Here is a 14,462-nt window from a genome sequence, read left to right as displayed (position 1 = left end):
GGACATGTGGGGCTTAAGGAGAGTGGCCACCTGGGCTGAGAAAGTCCAGAACTAGCATACAGTCTCTAGATTCTCCATTGGTTCTCTCTCTCTCCATCCAGGCTGCCTTAGCACCAGAGTGAGGACAGTAGGTAGGGATTCTCACCCTCCCAGAGAGCCCAGACGTTGAGGCAGTGGGGCATCGGGGCCTGTGGCTCAGCATCCCCTGGTCATTCTTCCCCTTAGGAGAGTTGGGGGTTTGATGGCAGCTAGATTTCCAGGATGCTCAAACCCTAGCCTGAACCTCAGGGCCCTCCCTGCCCAGGCCCTACCTGGAGAATTCGCCTGGCCTCTGAAAGAGCTTGGGTGCCTGTTGGAGTCTAGAGGGCTAGAATGGCCCTTGTCCCAGGCTTAAGAAAGGGCACCAAAGGCAACTGCTCAACAGTGTGAGTGACTTTGTTAGTGACCTTAACTTAGGCATAGCCACTCACCAAGCTGCTTCAAATACTTCCCAGTTTACCTTTAACAAAGTTTTGTAGACTGCAAACGCTTCCCTAGAGACTCACCTTCCCCATCTGTGATGTCACGCTCCTAAGCTGGTCCTGTAAGGCTGGATGCCCGGTCACTCTATGTTCATTGCCCCTTCCAAGATAGTTGTGCTGTATTCAGCTACCTTGAGAGAGGTTAGCTCAGGAGTAGAACAGAACTGGATTGTGGATGACAAGGGCCCACCATTTTCCTGCTCTTAGGCTCATGGAGAGTCCGTCCAGACCTTCCCTGTCCCTCATTAAACCAGAGAAGGCTCAGCATAACGGGAAGAAGAGAGGGCATGGGTTGCAGAGCCGGGCAGCCCTGGAGCACCCATGACCAGCACAGGGCCCAGCAGAGTGGGCATACAACAAGGGTTGACTTCGCCCCCTGAGCAGTGGAGAGGGTGCTAGACGGAAGCCACGCTTCTGCAAGCATGAGTGCCTGCTGCCCCCAGCCCTAGACTGAGTGCCAGGGAGCAAAGAAGATGTGCCCCCCTTCCCTAGTGTGAAGAATTCAGAGGTGAGAGGTCCGTGTGGAAGGGTAGTGTGATACTGGAGAACAGATCTTGAAGAGATCTGGTCTGAGCTAGACCTTGATGGCTGGGTAGAAGTGGGAAGAAGAGAGGCCCTGAGGAAGCCGTCTAGGGGCCAGCCATGAGGTAAACCAGCTCTGGCACAGACCTTCCTTCCTTTCTGTGCCACGTTATTCAATGTTAGGGCCAGGAGACCCAGAAAGGAGTGATTGCATGGAAGCTGGACCCAGACAGTCATCTGGGGGCCCTGTTGGGGTTTTGCAAGGGGGCCTATGGGCTCTGGGCTTTGGCCTGGGACTGCCTGCTGCTCCATTATGTTGGTAGAAGACGGCCCTCCTCCTGGGGCAGGAATCCATCTCTGTCAGGCCCCTCTGGTGGCAGTCTGGGGCTTCTGATTTGGGGTGAATTTCTTTTTTTTTTTATTTTTAATGTTTTTTTATTTTTTGAGAGGGAGAGTAAGAAGGAAGGGGCAGAGAAAAGGGGGGACAGAGGATCCAAAGCAGGCTCTATGCTGACAGGCTGACAGCGGGGTTCAAACTCATGACCGTGAAAACATTACCAGAGCTGAAGTCTGAAGCTCAACCCACTGAGTCACCCAGGCGCCCTGATTTTGGGTGAACTTCTAAAGCCTGGTGCAAATTTTGGTTTTACTGGTCCAGCTTGAGTTTGAATCCTGGCTCTGCCACCATCCTGCTGGGTGACCTTGGGCATGTTACCTCCTCCTCGAGCCCTGGTGTTCTCATTTCCAAAATGGGATAAAGTCTCCCGGCCTCACACGTGAGACAGTGGCTCCACCCAAGTCCTGAGATGTAGAGGCACTTGGCAGGTCCCTCCCTGTGTCCACGGTAACGATGGGGGGGTGAGGTACCGGGGTTGGGAGAATGTGCGAGGAAAGGCCAGAAAGAGCAGCTCCAAGGATGGCTTCCCCAGCACTACTGCCCAGACCACATGGAGCCCATGAGCCCCTCGACACCAGGGACGCCCATCAGAATCTAGATGAGGCTCTTGTCCCCGGGAGCCTGCTCCTCCCCAGGCTGTGGCTACAGGCCTTCTCTGCCCGCGGCCCCAGCTGTGCCTGGGTCCTGTCATTGGTGAGCCTTTGCCCAGGGGGAAACAGAGCCCCCCCCCCCCGGGGACCCCAGGGCCTGATCTGTGGCCTTCTGCTCCCCCACCAGGAGTGGCCTGCAGCGCCATCCTCATGTACACATTCTGCACCGACTGTTGGCTCATCGCAGTGCTCTACTTCACCTGGCTGGCGTTTGACTGGAACACGCCCAAGAAAGGTGAGAGCACAGCCTCCCAGCCCCACCCCCTCGCCCTTGGGATGCTCCCTCCTGCCCACCGTGAACTTCCTCAGCGAACTTCCTCAGCGTGAGTGCCGCCCCTTTTTCCTTAGCACTTAATAAGGGGAAAACCTGGAGCCAGCCCAGGGGGTGGTCTGAGGTGTTAAAAGCCCCTCAGAGGGCACCACCCAGGTCCTCAGAGGAGCTCCCATTCAGTCAAGGGTTTGCATAACGCGAGGGAACAAAGGTGGCAAAGGGCCTGGCAGGAAGGGGGGAGGAGATGCTCCACAGGGTGGTAGGCCCCCAACTCAGGGTCTCACAGGGGCTCTGTCTTATCTGCCTTGCCCACGCTACTCCCACTCCTTCTCAATGCTGTATTTTGTTTCCTGGAAGGTGGCAGGAGATCACAGTGGGTCCGAAACTGGGCTGTGTGGCGCTACTTTCGAGACTACTTTCCCATCCAGGTAAAGACTTGTGGGTGTTACCCTGGGTATCAGGACAGACATGGTTGAGAAATCGGAACTTAAGCCTTAATTCATCCATCCACAGTTACCAAGTGTGCTCAGCTGAACCATGTGACCGCTTCCACTATGAACATATGTTCATATTCTACCTCAACTGATGCAGGATTTGAGGCAATTTGGGATACATACAGTGTGATACCGGGTAAAAGGAAAAGTCAAGACTTGAAGGAAAAAATACTAGTATTTCAGCCATACGAGTCCAACAAAGTTGCAGAGGTTGAGCTTCGTGGTCAACTCTGAGCTTCCTGGCAGCCAGGGCAAACATGAAAACATGATAGTTGTTGGTTTTTATTTTGGGAAAGGAAGACGCTTGCAAGTTTCTTGGGGAAACAAGACTTGTTCTAGCATTTGGCTAAAAGAGGTTTCGGACACTGAGATCCTTCGTGATAGAAGGAGCACATAACAATAGATATTATGGCCGTTGCTTGTCTGCCTTTGAGTCAATATTAAAGGCACAACTTAAAATGGCAGTGATTTATCAAGAGCAACACTAAGGTAGTTTCAAGTCCATCTGACCTGAACCACGGGCGCAACTTAAAGCAGTAAGTGTGGGGGGCTTTTTTTCCTTCTGAAGCTCTTGAACGATATCGCTTCTCTCGGCCAGTTGCAGGTAGGTCGCTGGGGCTCATGACCCTGGGAATTAGGGCCCAGGAAATGAGATGTGCAGTGAGAGAAGAGTGAGGCCCTGGTTGCTGAAGTGCTCAGGGGAGGCTTCTGGAGGACGTGCTCCTAGAACTCCATCTTAAAGAGGAGTAGCACTGAAGAGGCATGGAAACCAATGAACACATAGGCACCTGAGTTTGAGAAGAAGTCTGGAGTGTGGGGGATGTTGAAGAGGTAGAGTGGAGAAGGAGGATCTCCATTTATTGGGAGCTTTCTAGAAACCAGCACCTTTCTTCAAGGAGCTCCCTTTAACCCCCACAGTACCCTGTGGGCGGGTATTCATTTTATCCCCCTTTCACAGAAGAAAAGCCTGAAGGTCAGAGAGTAATAAAGCTGAATGAAGCTAGGAGCAATTTGAGCTGAAGTTCCAGTTCCTGTCTTGCCTCAAGTCTGGACTGTTCCCATCACAGCACACTGTCTCCCTGTACGGCAGAGCTGTAGGAAATAAGCTCACGTAGGTACTCAGGCTTCGCTCAGGCTTGGAGGATGTAGGCTCGAAGAGCCCAGTATGACCTTCAGTGAGGCACCATCCCTACCAGCATGCAGTCTCCCCACAGTCTCCCCAACGTAGTCTCAACCTAAGTTGGTCTCTGAGTTTTCTTTCTTCTGTATCATTGGCTGCTCTGGTACACACTGGCCTTCTAAGCACCTGTCTTCTCTGGGGCCAACCTCAAGGTCCTGATGGTATAAATGGTGGCTTGGTCTGGACTTCTTCTCATCTTTCTCTGGCCGTCGGCCGACAGGTTACAAGCCAGGCTGGCAAGGCAGAGGCATGTGGGCCATGGTGCATGTGGGCAATGCTGGGGGGTTGTGGCTAACTCTGGCAGAATCCTGAAGGTTTTTCCTGCAGGGGAAAGACCTGTCTGGCCAGCTCGCTGAGCATCCCAGCGCTGGCACACCCTAGCTGCTTAGGGTAGCCCAGCAGAAAGCAGTGGGGTTTGAAAAGCAGAAGCAGTGTGTGTGAGAGTGAATGTGTGCAGGGTGGTGTATGTTTGCTGTTGTGAGTCAGCGACTAGACATCCTGGCATGCTGCCTGGAGGAGGTGGCCAGGTAACCCTCCATTCTTCCCCACTGTACTCAGTATTGGGAGGGCGTGCCCTTTACACACCCCAGTCTGAGCCAGTTTTCCCAGGATCCTGGGGGCCAGAGTTCCCACTCCTGCCTTTCCCTGACTCCATCTCTCTGGCTGCAGGGGGTTCAAGGCTGTTGTTGCTGGGACAATACTGTATCATAAGACCCAACCCGCTCAGTCTGGAAGTGAGAAAACTGAGTCCCAAAGAGGGGCAGGGTCCAGTCCAGGTTGCACGGGAAGTCTGTGCCAGCGTTAGTACTAGAATGCAAGCCCCAGGCTTTTCCCCACTAAATTCCTATTGCCTGTTTCTCTGGAAGAGCTGCAATGCCGGATTTCCCCATTGGATTGAGCCCCACTTCCTGGGTCTCCCTCTCTCTGCCTGTGGTTAGAGACCTGGGTTAAGTTCCTGCTCTGTCACTCTATTCATTGACCAACAGTTTTTGTTCCCTGTACAGCACTGGGCTCTGTGCTAGGCATGGGGACACATAGGAGTCAGCCCTGGTCCCATTTAGGTGGGCTCACGATCTGGCAGATTCTGCTAAACTGTCACTTTCTGCCCGTGGGACCACAAGACACACTTTCTCAAGCTCGCTGAGCCTCGTTAGCCTCACTTGCAAAATGGAGCTGTTATTATAATAAAAAGTGGTCAATTATGATTGGATGTGAGGGATTATGGCCTCTGTTCTCTCTGCTGGGACCCTTACCTCAGGGGCCAGGCCCCAGTGATTAGAGCAGCCTATCCCTCTGGAAACTTCCTCAAGGCCAGTAGCCTCCTCCACCCAGAACAGGATGACCCAGTGACCCTTGGTCAAAGCTGGGGCAAACAGGTGCCCCTCCCACTGATGTCCACACTTCCAAAAGAACCAAAACAAACCCTGTGTCCCTTTTCACACTTCCATTCCAAGAATTCACCTGGGAGTTGGAGCTGCAGGGCACATGTGAGCTGGCCCTGGGAGGGCCCCTAGGCACCAGGACCAAAGCCAGCCTGGGCATGAGGCAGGCCAGGGCATTGAGCCTCAGCCTGGGCTCTGCGCTTACCTATTGGTGATCTTGGCCCAGCCCCTGATCCTCAGGGCTTCAGGCTCCTCTTCTGTGCAGGGAGGGTTTGGCCTTGGTGTCTTCACGTCAGGGCTGACTCCCTGTGGTGTTCTGTGTGGCCCTTCTGGTCCTCCCGCTTCTCCTGGCCTCATATCAGTGGTTATGGAATGATCTCTAGCTGTACGCACCCACCCACACCTCCCCACTCCCTTCTTTGCATGGCGCTTTGCCACTAGAGCAGGTCAGTGAGCCCTCAGAGCCTCCCTTCTCCCCGCACAGGAGAGCTCATGTGTTAGCGGCAGCCACCAGGACCACCAGCTACCTGGAGGAGGAGAGGAAGTGCCTGGGTCACTAATCCCTGAGGAATAGGCAGGATCTTTGGAAAGGAGATTAGGAAAGACTCTCTGAGCTTAGAATTATCTATCTGTCCATCTGCTCATTTCCCAGATGGTCCTACTGAGGCCCAGGGAGGAGGGACTGTCCCGAGGTCCCAGAGCAAGGCAGGAGCAGGGCAGGTATAGGAACCAAAGCTGTTGGCTTCAGGGCCCATGTTCTCCCTCCTACGTTCCTCTGCCTTCGTGCAATGCTGTGTAAGCTTAGGCAAGTCTCTGCTCCTCTCTGGTTCTGAATTTCTTCCTCTGTTTGGTGCCAGGGTACGACAAGCCTATCTGCGCACCTTTCTTGCCCTAGGAGGCAGCGTGGGAGAAGCAACTTGCCAGGATGTGTTCCTCACTCATGTTAGCAAGCAGGCCTGGCCTGGGAAACTTCTGGGGCTGCAACTCTGCCATGGGAAACAGGGGACACAGGAGCCAGCGTGTCAGTGCCTTCCTTCTCCCTCCAGAATGGACGCTCTGTCCAGCCTTGGGGGGCAGGGAGTGTGGCATGAAGACAGATCAAAGCCGACCAGATGCCTGTTCTTCCGGTGACTGCCCCAAGGGCCGTTAACCTGCAGTGTACCTCGGGGTAGCACACTTAACCAAGTGCCCCACCAGATAGACACATGGGGGGAGTTGATTTAAAGAGCCAGCTGGGCTTCCACCAGGTGGCGCACTTGATCCCAGCGGCTCAGAGAAGAGCCCACTGGGTGGCCTGGTCTAGAGGTGGTGTAGGATTCGCTGCAATCTCCTTTCTCTAGGCCTCAGTCTCTACCTTGTGATCAAAGAAACGGCCTAGGTCAAGGTTCCTCCAGCCCATTCTAGGTCTTGGACTCCCAGACCCAGCATTCAGTCTGGGGCAGGTCATCAATGCGGTGCTGGCTGCTCAGTTCTTACCTTGACACCATCCCATCGCCTAGAAGCCAGCCCCAGGGTCCACTTTACTGCGAGCTAGTGTGGTGGGCATACCTGCTCCTCAGGAGGCAAAATCTCGGAGCAGTTTCCTTGCAAGGCTCGTGTAACGCCAGGCCCCCTTTACAACCCCTCGCTGCCCCCTACCCAATAGTCAGGACCTACACTGCTGCTGTTTCCCGTTTATGTAGGGGGCAGCTTCGAGTTGGTTGAGTTCTTGAACAACTTGAATGTGCTTGCCAAAGGCAAAGAGGAAGAGGAAGAGTAAGGAAGGCCCAAGCAACAGAGGGTGAAACTCATAGGGTGTTGCTCGCGCACGTTCTGGCAGTTACCAAACTGGGAATGGTGCCGGCCACCATCGACACCATCCCCCTCAGGCCTCTGTCACCTGAAGATTCAGATGTCAGCTTCCCAGGGCCAGCCGCCAGCACCCCCTCGCCCCAGATTGAGCACAAGATCCTTCCCTCAGATGGGGGTTCCCAAACCTGGAGTCCTGGTAAATCCGGGCTCCTGACATTCTGCCGTTGGCCCATGCCTTGCCTCTAGCTGGCACCAGTGCAGGGACGTGGGTACTTTCAAACACAGCAAGTAGGAATGTTATCGGTGCCACCCCTCTGGAGGCAGGGCAGCCCACAAGACCAAAATGTTCATACCCTTTGACCCAGGAATTGTATTTCTAGAAGTTTGTCAAACAATCAGATATGTGGACAAAAATAAGATACTTATGGAAGCATTCTTTCTGAAGGAAATTTTAGAAGGTTTTTAAAGATCCATCAATCGGAGTTTGATTATAATTCTATTTTGTGCAGCATAGCTGTGTGACAGAATAATGCAGCCCTGAGAGACATGTTAATGAGGGATCGTGGTAGGAAAAATAGTTATGATATGCTTGGTAGAAAAATGATGTCAACCATGTGCCCTTAATTTTGTGGTTTTTAAAAAAGAGCATGTGTGTATTTGAGTGACAAAAGGATTCAACACATCAGAGTGGTTTATCAGGATTGGAGATAGGACAGGTACTTTGGATTTTCTTTTTACTTCCCTGTATTTAAACACAAATTTGTCAATGTTTGTTTTTATTTTTGAGAGAGAGACAGAGCGTGAATGGGGGAAGGACAGAGAGAACACCAGGCTCCAAGCTGTGAGCACAGAGCTGACGCAGGGCTTGAACCCACGAACCATGAGATCAGGACCTAAGTCAAAGTGGGACGCTTAACTGACTGAGCCATCCAGGCACCTCTCCTGTATTTTTTAAAAATGTTTATTTATTTTTGAAAGAGAGAGAAAGAGAGAGTGGGGGAGAGGCAGAGAGAGAGAGAGAGAGAGAGAGAGAGAGAGAGAATTCTAAGCAGGCTCTGCACTGTTAGCACAGAGCACAGAGCCTGTATTTTTTAAATGCTCTATGATTATTTATTACTTGTCTAATCAGAAAAGAAGTGATGTTTTCTGAGCCAAATGCCCTTGCTTTCCATCCATTTCAGTGCCTCTACCCCTACCAAGTTCCTTGCAATGCTGGGTAGGTGCCTCAGGGTATAGGGAAACTATACCACCCACCCCACCCTCCAGGCCACCAGCCCCAGGGGAGGGGGCAGCCCTCATGGAAGCCAGTCCTTCTTTAGAGCATCCCAGCTTTGTTGATAGTACCACAGGTCAGCTGCCTGGCCGTACAGCTGATCCCCCACCCCCACTGCGGCCGGCACAGGGCTATTGCTTGCCTGACTTCCCTGCAACGCAGCACTAGCTGAGCCTTGCTGCCTGGAAGGAAGTTTCCATTCAGGCCAGCTGCATTGTCCCTTTTCTGCCCTAACCGAAGGATGTGGACTTTACCCCAACGAAAACTGGACACCCCTCTTTATCTGAGAGCGGCAGGGGTTGGATGAGGAGAATGGGTCCAGGAGGAGAGCAGCGTACAGATAAGGGGACCTGTTGTGTCTGGCTGGAGAAGTAAGGGCATGAGAGAGAAAGTTCCCCCCTCCCTGTGAGTCCCTGGGGACTCACAGTCTAAATGCCAATTGCCAAGAGTCTGAGGTCAGGTGTGCAGAGACCCTCCGGTCCTTCAGGCCCAGGGTCTCATCGGGCATGACACACGCAGTCCCTCCCCTGTCTCCTGGGCGTGCCCCGGTACCCTTCTCCTGGCAGTTTCCTCTGACCTGAGTTTTACCCTGCAGCTGGTGAAGACACACAACCTGTTGACCACCAGGAACTACATCTTTGGATACCACCCCCATGGCATCATGGGCCTGGGTGCCTTCTGTAACTTCAGCACAGAGGCCACAGAAGTGAGCAAGAAGTTCCCCGGCATAAGGCCCTACCTGGCCACGCTGGCCGGCAACTTCCGGATGCCGGTGCTGAGGGAATACCTGATGTCTGGAGGTGAGAATCTGCCTGCCCCTGCTGCACTCTTGTCCAGGCCTGAGCCTTTCCACTGAGCAAGGTGATAGAGAGGTCAGGAAGCCCATATACCGTGCCCCAGCGGCTGGTCCTGTGCTCAGAGGTGCAGTTGGCCATAGGCATGGTGGGTCAGGGCTGAGCAGGGTCATTCATGCATCCTTCAGGATTCGGTTTCGATAACATCTTCCCTACGATGCTTGCTCTGACTCCTTTTCTGGGCAACCCAGCCCCTGTGCTGCCCTTTGCACAGCCTAATCACTTTCTGTGGATCTGTCCTTATCCACCGGCCTGCGGCCCCTGCCACCCTGATTCGCTGGGATCCCCAGCACCTAGCAATAGCCTGGCAGTGTTAGGACCTCGGGGAGTGTTTGCCAAATGAACAAGTTCCCTAAACAACCTTGTATCATTATCTCCATTTTACACATAAGTAAGCCAAGGCTCAGAAAAAGAAATAGCTTATGCAGGGCCATACAGCTTCTAGTGGCTGGGTTAGGTCTGGAGCCTAAGGCCAGGGCTCTTTCTGTTTATGTTTGGCTGTATGAAGGGGGTAGGGAGTGCATTTATGGGCAGCCCTGACTCTATGTCCTTCTCCCTGCCAGGCATTTGCCCTGTGAACAGGGACACCATAGACTACTTGCTTTCAAAGAATGGGAGTGGCAATGCCATCATCATCGTAGTGGGGGGTGCAGCCGAGTCCCTGAGCTCCATGCCTGGCAAGAACGCAGTCACTCTGCGCAATCGCAAGGGCTTTGTAAAACTGGCCCTACGCCACGGGTAAGTGCCTCCTGCACACACATGCACACGCATGCACACCAGCATGCACATGCATGCACAGCCCTCCAAAGCTTTGTTTGGCCCAAACAAAGCAACTCCTTGCTCCTAGAAGCAAGGCCCAAACCCCAGGAAGGCACAGATGGGAATTTGCCATCCTGTGGGAGAGGAGAGGTTGGATGCCAGAGCTTCAGACCAAGTTTGCCCAAGTGTAGCCTGAGTGTCTGAGTGGGGCAGAGATGCAGCCTGTGTTTCCTGGGCTCCTGCAGGTGGGCTACAGGCCAAGCTCATGTGCAAGACTGTGCCCTGGGGCCAAATAAGTCATGCTGCTGGGAGATCAGAGGCCAGCAGTTAGGGTGTGACTGACTCTGGCTTCTCCCTTCCAGAGCTGACCTGGTTCCCACCTACTCCTTCGGGGAGAATGAAGTATACAAGCAGGTGATCTTTGAAGAGGGCTCCTGGGGCCGATGGGTCCAGAAGAAGTTCCAGAAGTACATTGGCTTTGCCCCATGCATCTTCCATGGCCGAGGCCTCTTCTCCTCTGACACCTGGGGGCTGGTGCCCTACTCCAAGCCCATCACTACCATTGGTGAGCTCCCCTGCCTGCGGCCCCTGAACTCGAGGTGCCCCACTGCTAGTTTGTGGTAGAGTCAAGATTCACATGCAGGCCCTCTGGCTCTGATGTCCATGCTCTAAACCATGCAGCTGTGGACATGTTTGGGTGCTGATGGGAACGGCCAGTGGGGGTGGAGATAGTTCCATCACTGTGAGCCAAGCAGCGCCAGATGAGAAAACAAGACTTAACGGTCCGTGTTTGCAGGGCCCAGGAGTCTGTCAGGGAAGATCAGGAAGACCAGTCTGTCAAGCAAAGACCAGGAGGGGGTGTGAGGGGAAGGGGAATGTACAGGGTGCTCTGGGGGGTGGCAGTGGACCTCCGAGAAGCGGTGACTCTTCCACTTCTAACTGAATAGGAATTATCTAGCAAAAGACAGGAAGAAGAGAGGTTTTTGTTTTTTGTTTTTTTTTTTTTTTGTCAGAAACATTAGCTTAAGTGAAGTTCCCGCAGCAAGATTGTATAGATTTTTGAGGAACAGAAAGAAAAACATCAACATGACTGGAGCATAGTCCTCTGAGAAGTATAGCAAAAACTGGGAGCACTTGTCCCTCAGCTGTGTTGTTCTGGGTGTGTGTGTGTATGTGTGTGTGTCTCACAAGCCAGAGATCACACAAAAGTGTGTAGGCCGCAAGCCATGGACTTTAGGGGCCAAAGCTCACGTAGATATTTTGAGTTATCAGGGTCAGGTGTTTTGCTTTGTATTTGTACAAAGACTAACTGCCTGCATCTTGGGTGACAGGACCCAGACTCACTCTTGACTCTTGTTACGTGCAAATCCTATACCGGGTCTGACCGCTCTGAGGCAGCAGGGACATATCCATGCACACGTGTGGCTGGAGAGGGACAGGCTCCTGTGGGCAGTGTGAACTAGTTTGCTCTTCACCTTAAGAATGGAAAGCTACTTGAGGGCTTTGGGGAGGAGAGGTTCAGAGTTGCATTTTAAAGTGATTCTTGGGCTGCTGGATAGAAAATGGGTTAGAAGGGTCAAAAATGGAAGCCACAAGACCAATGCGGGATGCCCCTGTGGTAGCCACTAGGGACAAAGGGAATGGCAGTGGTGATGAGAGAAGGGCATGCACTTGGGAGATATTTCCGAAATGTCTTTGCCAGGACTTTGGAATGAGTTGAACATGGAGATGCAGAAAATAAAGCAATGAATGGATGTATGAATGTTGGGCTCCTCCTCCCTCAGCACACTTTTCAAAGCATGTCATGTGATTTCAAAATCCTAATCAAAGTCCTATGAGGAAGGAGCCCCATGTGACAGGTGAGGGAACTGAGGCTCAGAGAGGCAAAGTGACTTGCCTGGAGCAGACCAAGAGCAAAGCCATTATTTGGTCCCGTAACCCTTACATGGGACCTTCCAACTGAGTGCCTTCGGAGCAGCCACTGTTGATCCCACCTGCTGCTTAGTGACTGTGTGGCCTGAGGCAGGTCCCTTCCCGTGCCCTGGAGCCTCCCATCTTCTCCCCTGTAACAGGGACAACCTGAGGTGGAGCACGTTTGGCACAGTTCCTGGCACATGGTTGGCACGTAGAGCAGGGTCACTGCTATCAACTTCATGGTAGACTCTCAGGGGGGCCCGAGCGGATTGACTAACCAGAGGCCTCTGCCCCATCCCTGCAGTGGGTGAGCCCATCACCATCCCCAAGCTGGAGCACCCAACCCAGCAGGACATAGACCTGTACCACAGCATGTACATGGAGGCCCTGGTGAAGCTCTTCGACAAGCACAAGACCAAGTTCGGCCTCCCGGAGACTGAGGTTCTGGAGGTGAACTGAGCCCGCCCTCAGGGGCCAGCTCCTAGGAGGAACCAGCCACAAATCGTTTTCTACCAAGTTCTCGAATGCTTTTTTGTTCTGTAAATTTGGAAGCGTCATGGGTGTCTGTGGGTTATTTAAAAGAAATTATAATAATTTTGTTAAACCATTACAAATGTTAGGTCTTTTTTAATAAGGAAAAAGTGAATATTTCCAACTCTTTTAGTTCCAATTTGTCCTGTTCTAGGTGGTGGCTGACGCATTTGGGCCTTTATGGTTTCTCAAGCAATCCTTCTTCTTCCTTCCCCAAAATTACAGACAAAACTCAGTCCTGGTTAACTGGGAAAGAAGGACAGCCACTGGCGACTCAGACCGGGGTTAGGTTATCTTCTTTTTACTTGCAGGATGAGGAGCAGGAGCCACTTCTAATACAAACACCTCTATTCTAAAATACCTACCCCACACTTAACTGTAGGCCTGGCCCCTCATACCAAGGGGAAGACCTGGAGGGCACAGTTGTCCCCAACTTGAAGAGTGCAGTAATGAGCATCTGGAATGCTCCAGCTCCAGTCCAGTTAGTCTTTTAAATCTGAGGCCTCCAGGGTAAGAACCAGGGTGGCGATCAGCCTGTGCTAGGGACAGCACTGTCCCAGATGCACCGCCTCCAGGATTAGTCAGCCACCACGTTGTAGTTGGAGTGACTAGTCTTCCACAGGGTGCTGACAACATGTGCCCAGGACAGACCTGGACTTGGCCTGATTCACATGTTTCCCAGTGGCCTCGGTTTGTTTAGCCCATAACCCAAGTATGAGTGTGAGGAAAGGGTCCCTCATCCTGTTCACAGAGGGGCCTGGCCTTCTGAGCATGACATTGGTCTTAAGACAGGAGGCCCCCGAACCCAAGCCTCACATATTTGTGCCTTTCTGAGAGGGGAGGAACCAGGGAAGAAACCCAGCCCCTCTGTGTGTTCTGTTTTCTCTTGATGAGATGATTGTCCCATGTCACACTTTTGTAAATTCCAAAATGAATAAACGAAAACAAGAGTTCTCTGTGAGTTATTGCTGGGACTTGACCTGCATCTTGCCCCTGACACTTGGGGAGGCTATGGTCCCATCTGGGCTGCCTGCCAAGCCTTCCCCCTTGCTCCTTTGGTCTATGTGGTCTACACGCCGTACGGTAGTATTGGTTATCTTTTCCTGCGTAACAAATGACTCCACAACACAGTGGCTTCACACAACACTGGGTCCACCACACAATCTGAGAGTCAGTAGCCGAGATATAGCTTAGCAGAACCCTCTCCCTCAGGGCCTCTCGCAAGGCTACAGTCAAGATAATCAGACAGGCGGCAGTCGTCCTCATGCTTGACCAGGGGAGGACCCACTTCCAAGGTCATTCACGCGGCTGCTGGCAGCGTTCACTTCCTCCCTGGCTATTGCCCAGAGGCCACTCTTGCTTGCTTGCCACATGGGCCTTTCCATGGAGTAGTTCATGGAACACAACATGGCAGCTGGCTTCATCAGAGAGAGTAAGCAGAAAGAGCCAGAGAGAGTGTGCAAGGTGGAAGTCACGTTCTCTTATAACTTCATCTCGGATGTGATATCCTGTCACTTTTGCCACATTCTCCCCATTAGATCCAACTCACACTCAAAAGGATGATACACGGAATGAATGCCTAGAGGCAAGGGTCCTTGGAGCCCCCTCACAGCTGTCTACTGTGTGTGGCAGAGGGTTACTGTCCACTTTTAAGGTCCTGAGATGGCAGAACTAGAAGGGTCCTCCGTGGATCACTCAAGCCATGTTCCTTGCCTCTGGCCTCGGTTATACCACAAAGAGGGAGAGCTAGCCTGCTGTTGCTTTAATGATTTCATGCCACACCCTGGTCCCCCAAGATGCCACCTCTCTCTGTTCTAATTCCATTTGATTCAATGAGTACTACGCAGCTGGGAACCCCTCTTAGCTGAGACCAAATGACCTCATTCCAACTTTCCCACCGCCTAAGTTTCTTTGCCATTCATT

The 14,462-nt window shown here is 52.5% G+C and overlaps 1 protein-coding gene across 1 annotated transcript in view; it reads left to right on the top strand.

Annotated features, from left to right (window-relative positions):
* DGAT2 (diacylglycerol O-acyltransferase 2) overlaps nt 1-13,500 on the top strand; it is a 32,346-nt gene extending 18,846 nt beyond the window's left edge. The window contains exons 3-8 of the mRNA XM_011286632.3: nt 2,218-2,325; nt 2,719-2,789; nt 9,077-9,281; nt 9,899-10,073; nt 10,457-10,659; nt 12,313-13,500. Coding sequence (XP_011284934.1) covers nt 2,218-2,325; nt 2,719-2,789; nt 9,077-9,281; nt 9,899-10,073; nt 10,457-10,659; nt 12,313-12,467 — 917 coding nt within the window. The 3' untranslated portion in view covers nt 12,468-13,500. The remainder of the gene's footprint in view (nt 1-2,217; nt 2,326-2,718; nt 2,790-9,076; nt 9,282-9,898; nt 10,074-10,456; nt 10,660-12,312) is intronic.
* The last annotated feature ends 962 nt before the right edge of the window (nt 13,501-14,462 follow it).

The sequence above is a fragment of the Felis catus genome, chromosome D1 (genome assembly GCF_018350175.1).
Source record: "Felis catus isolate Fca126 chromosome D1, F.catus_Fca126_mat1.0, whole genome shotgun sequence".
In the NCBI taxonomy this organism is placed as follows: Eukaryota; Metazoa; Chordata; class Mammalia; order Carnivora; family Felidae; genus Felis; species Felis catus.
This window is presented reverse-complemented; position numbering and strand designations above follow the sequence as displayed.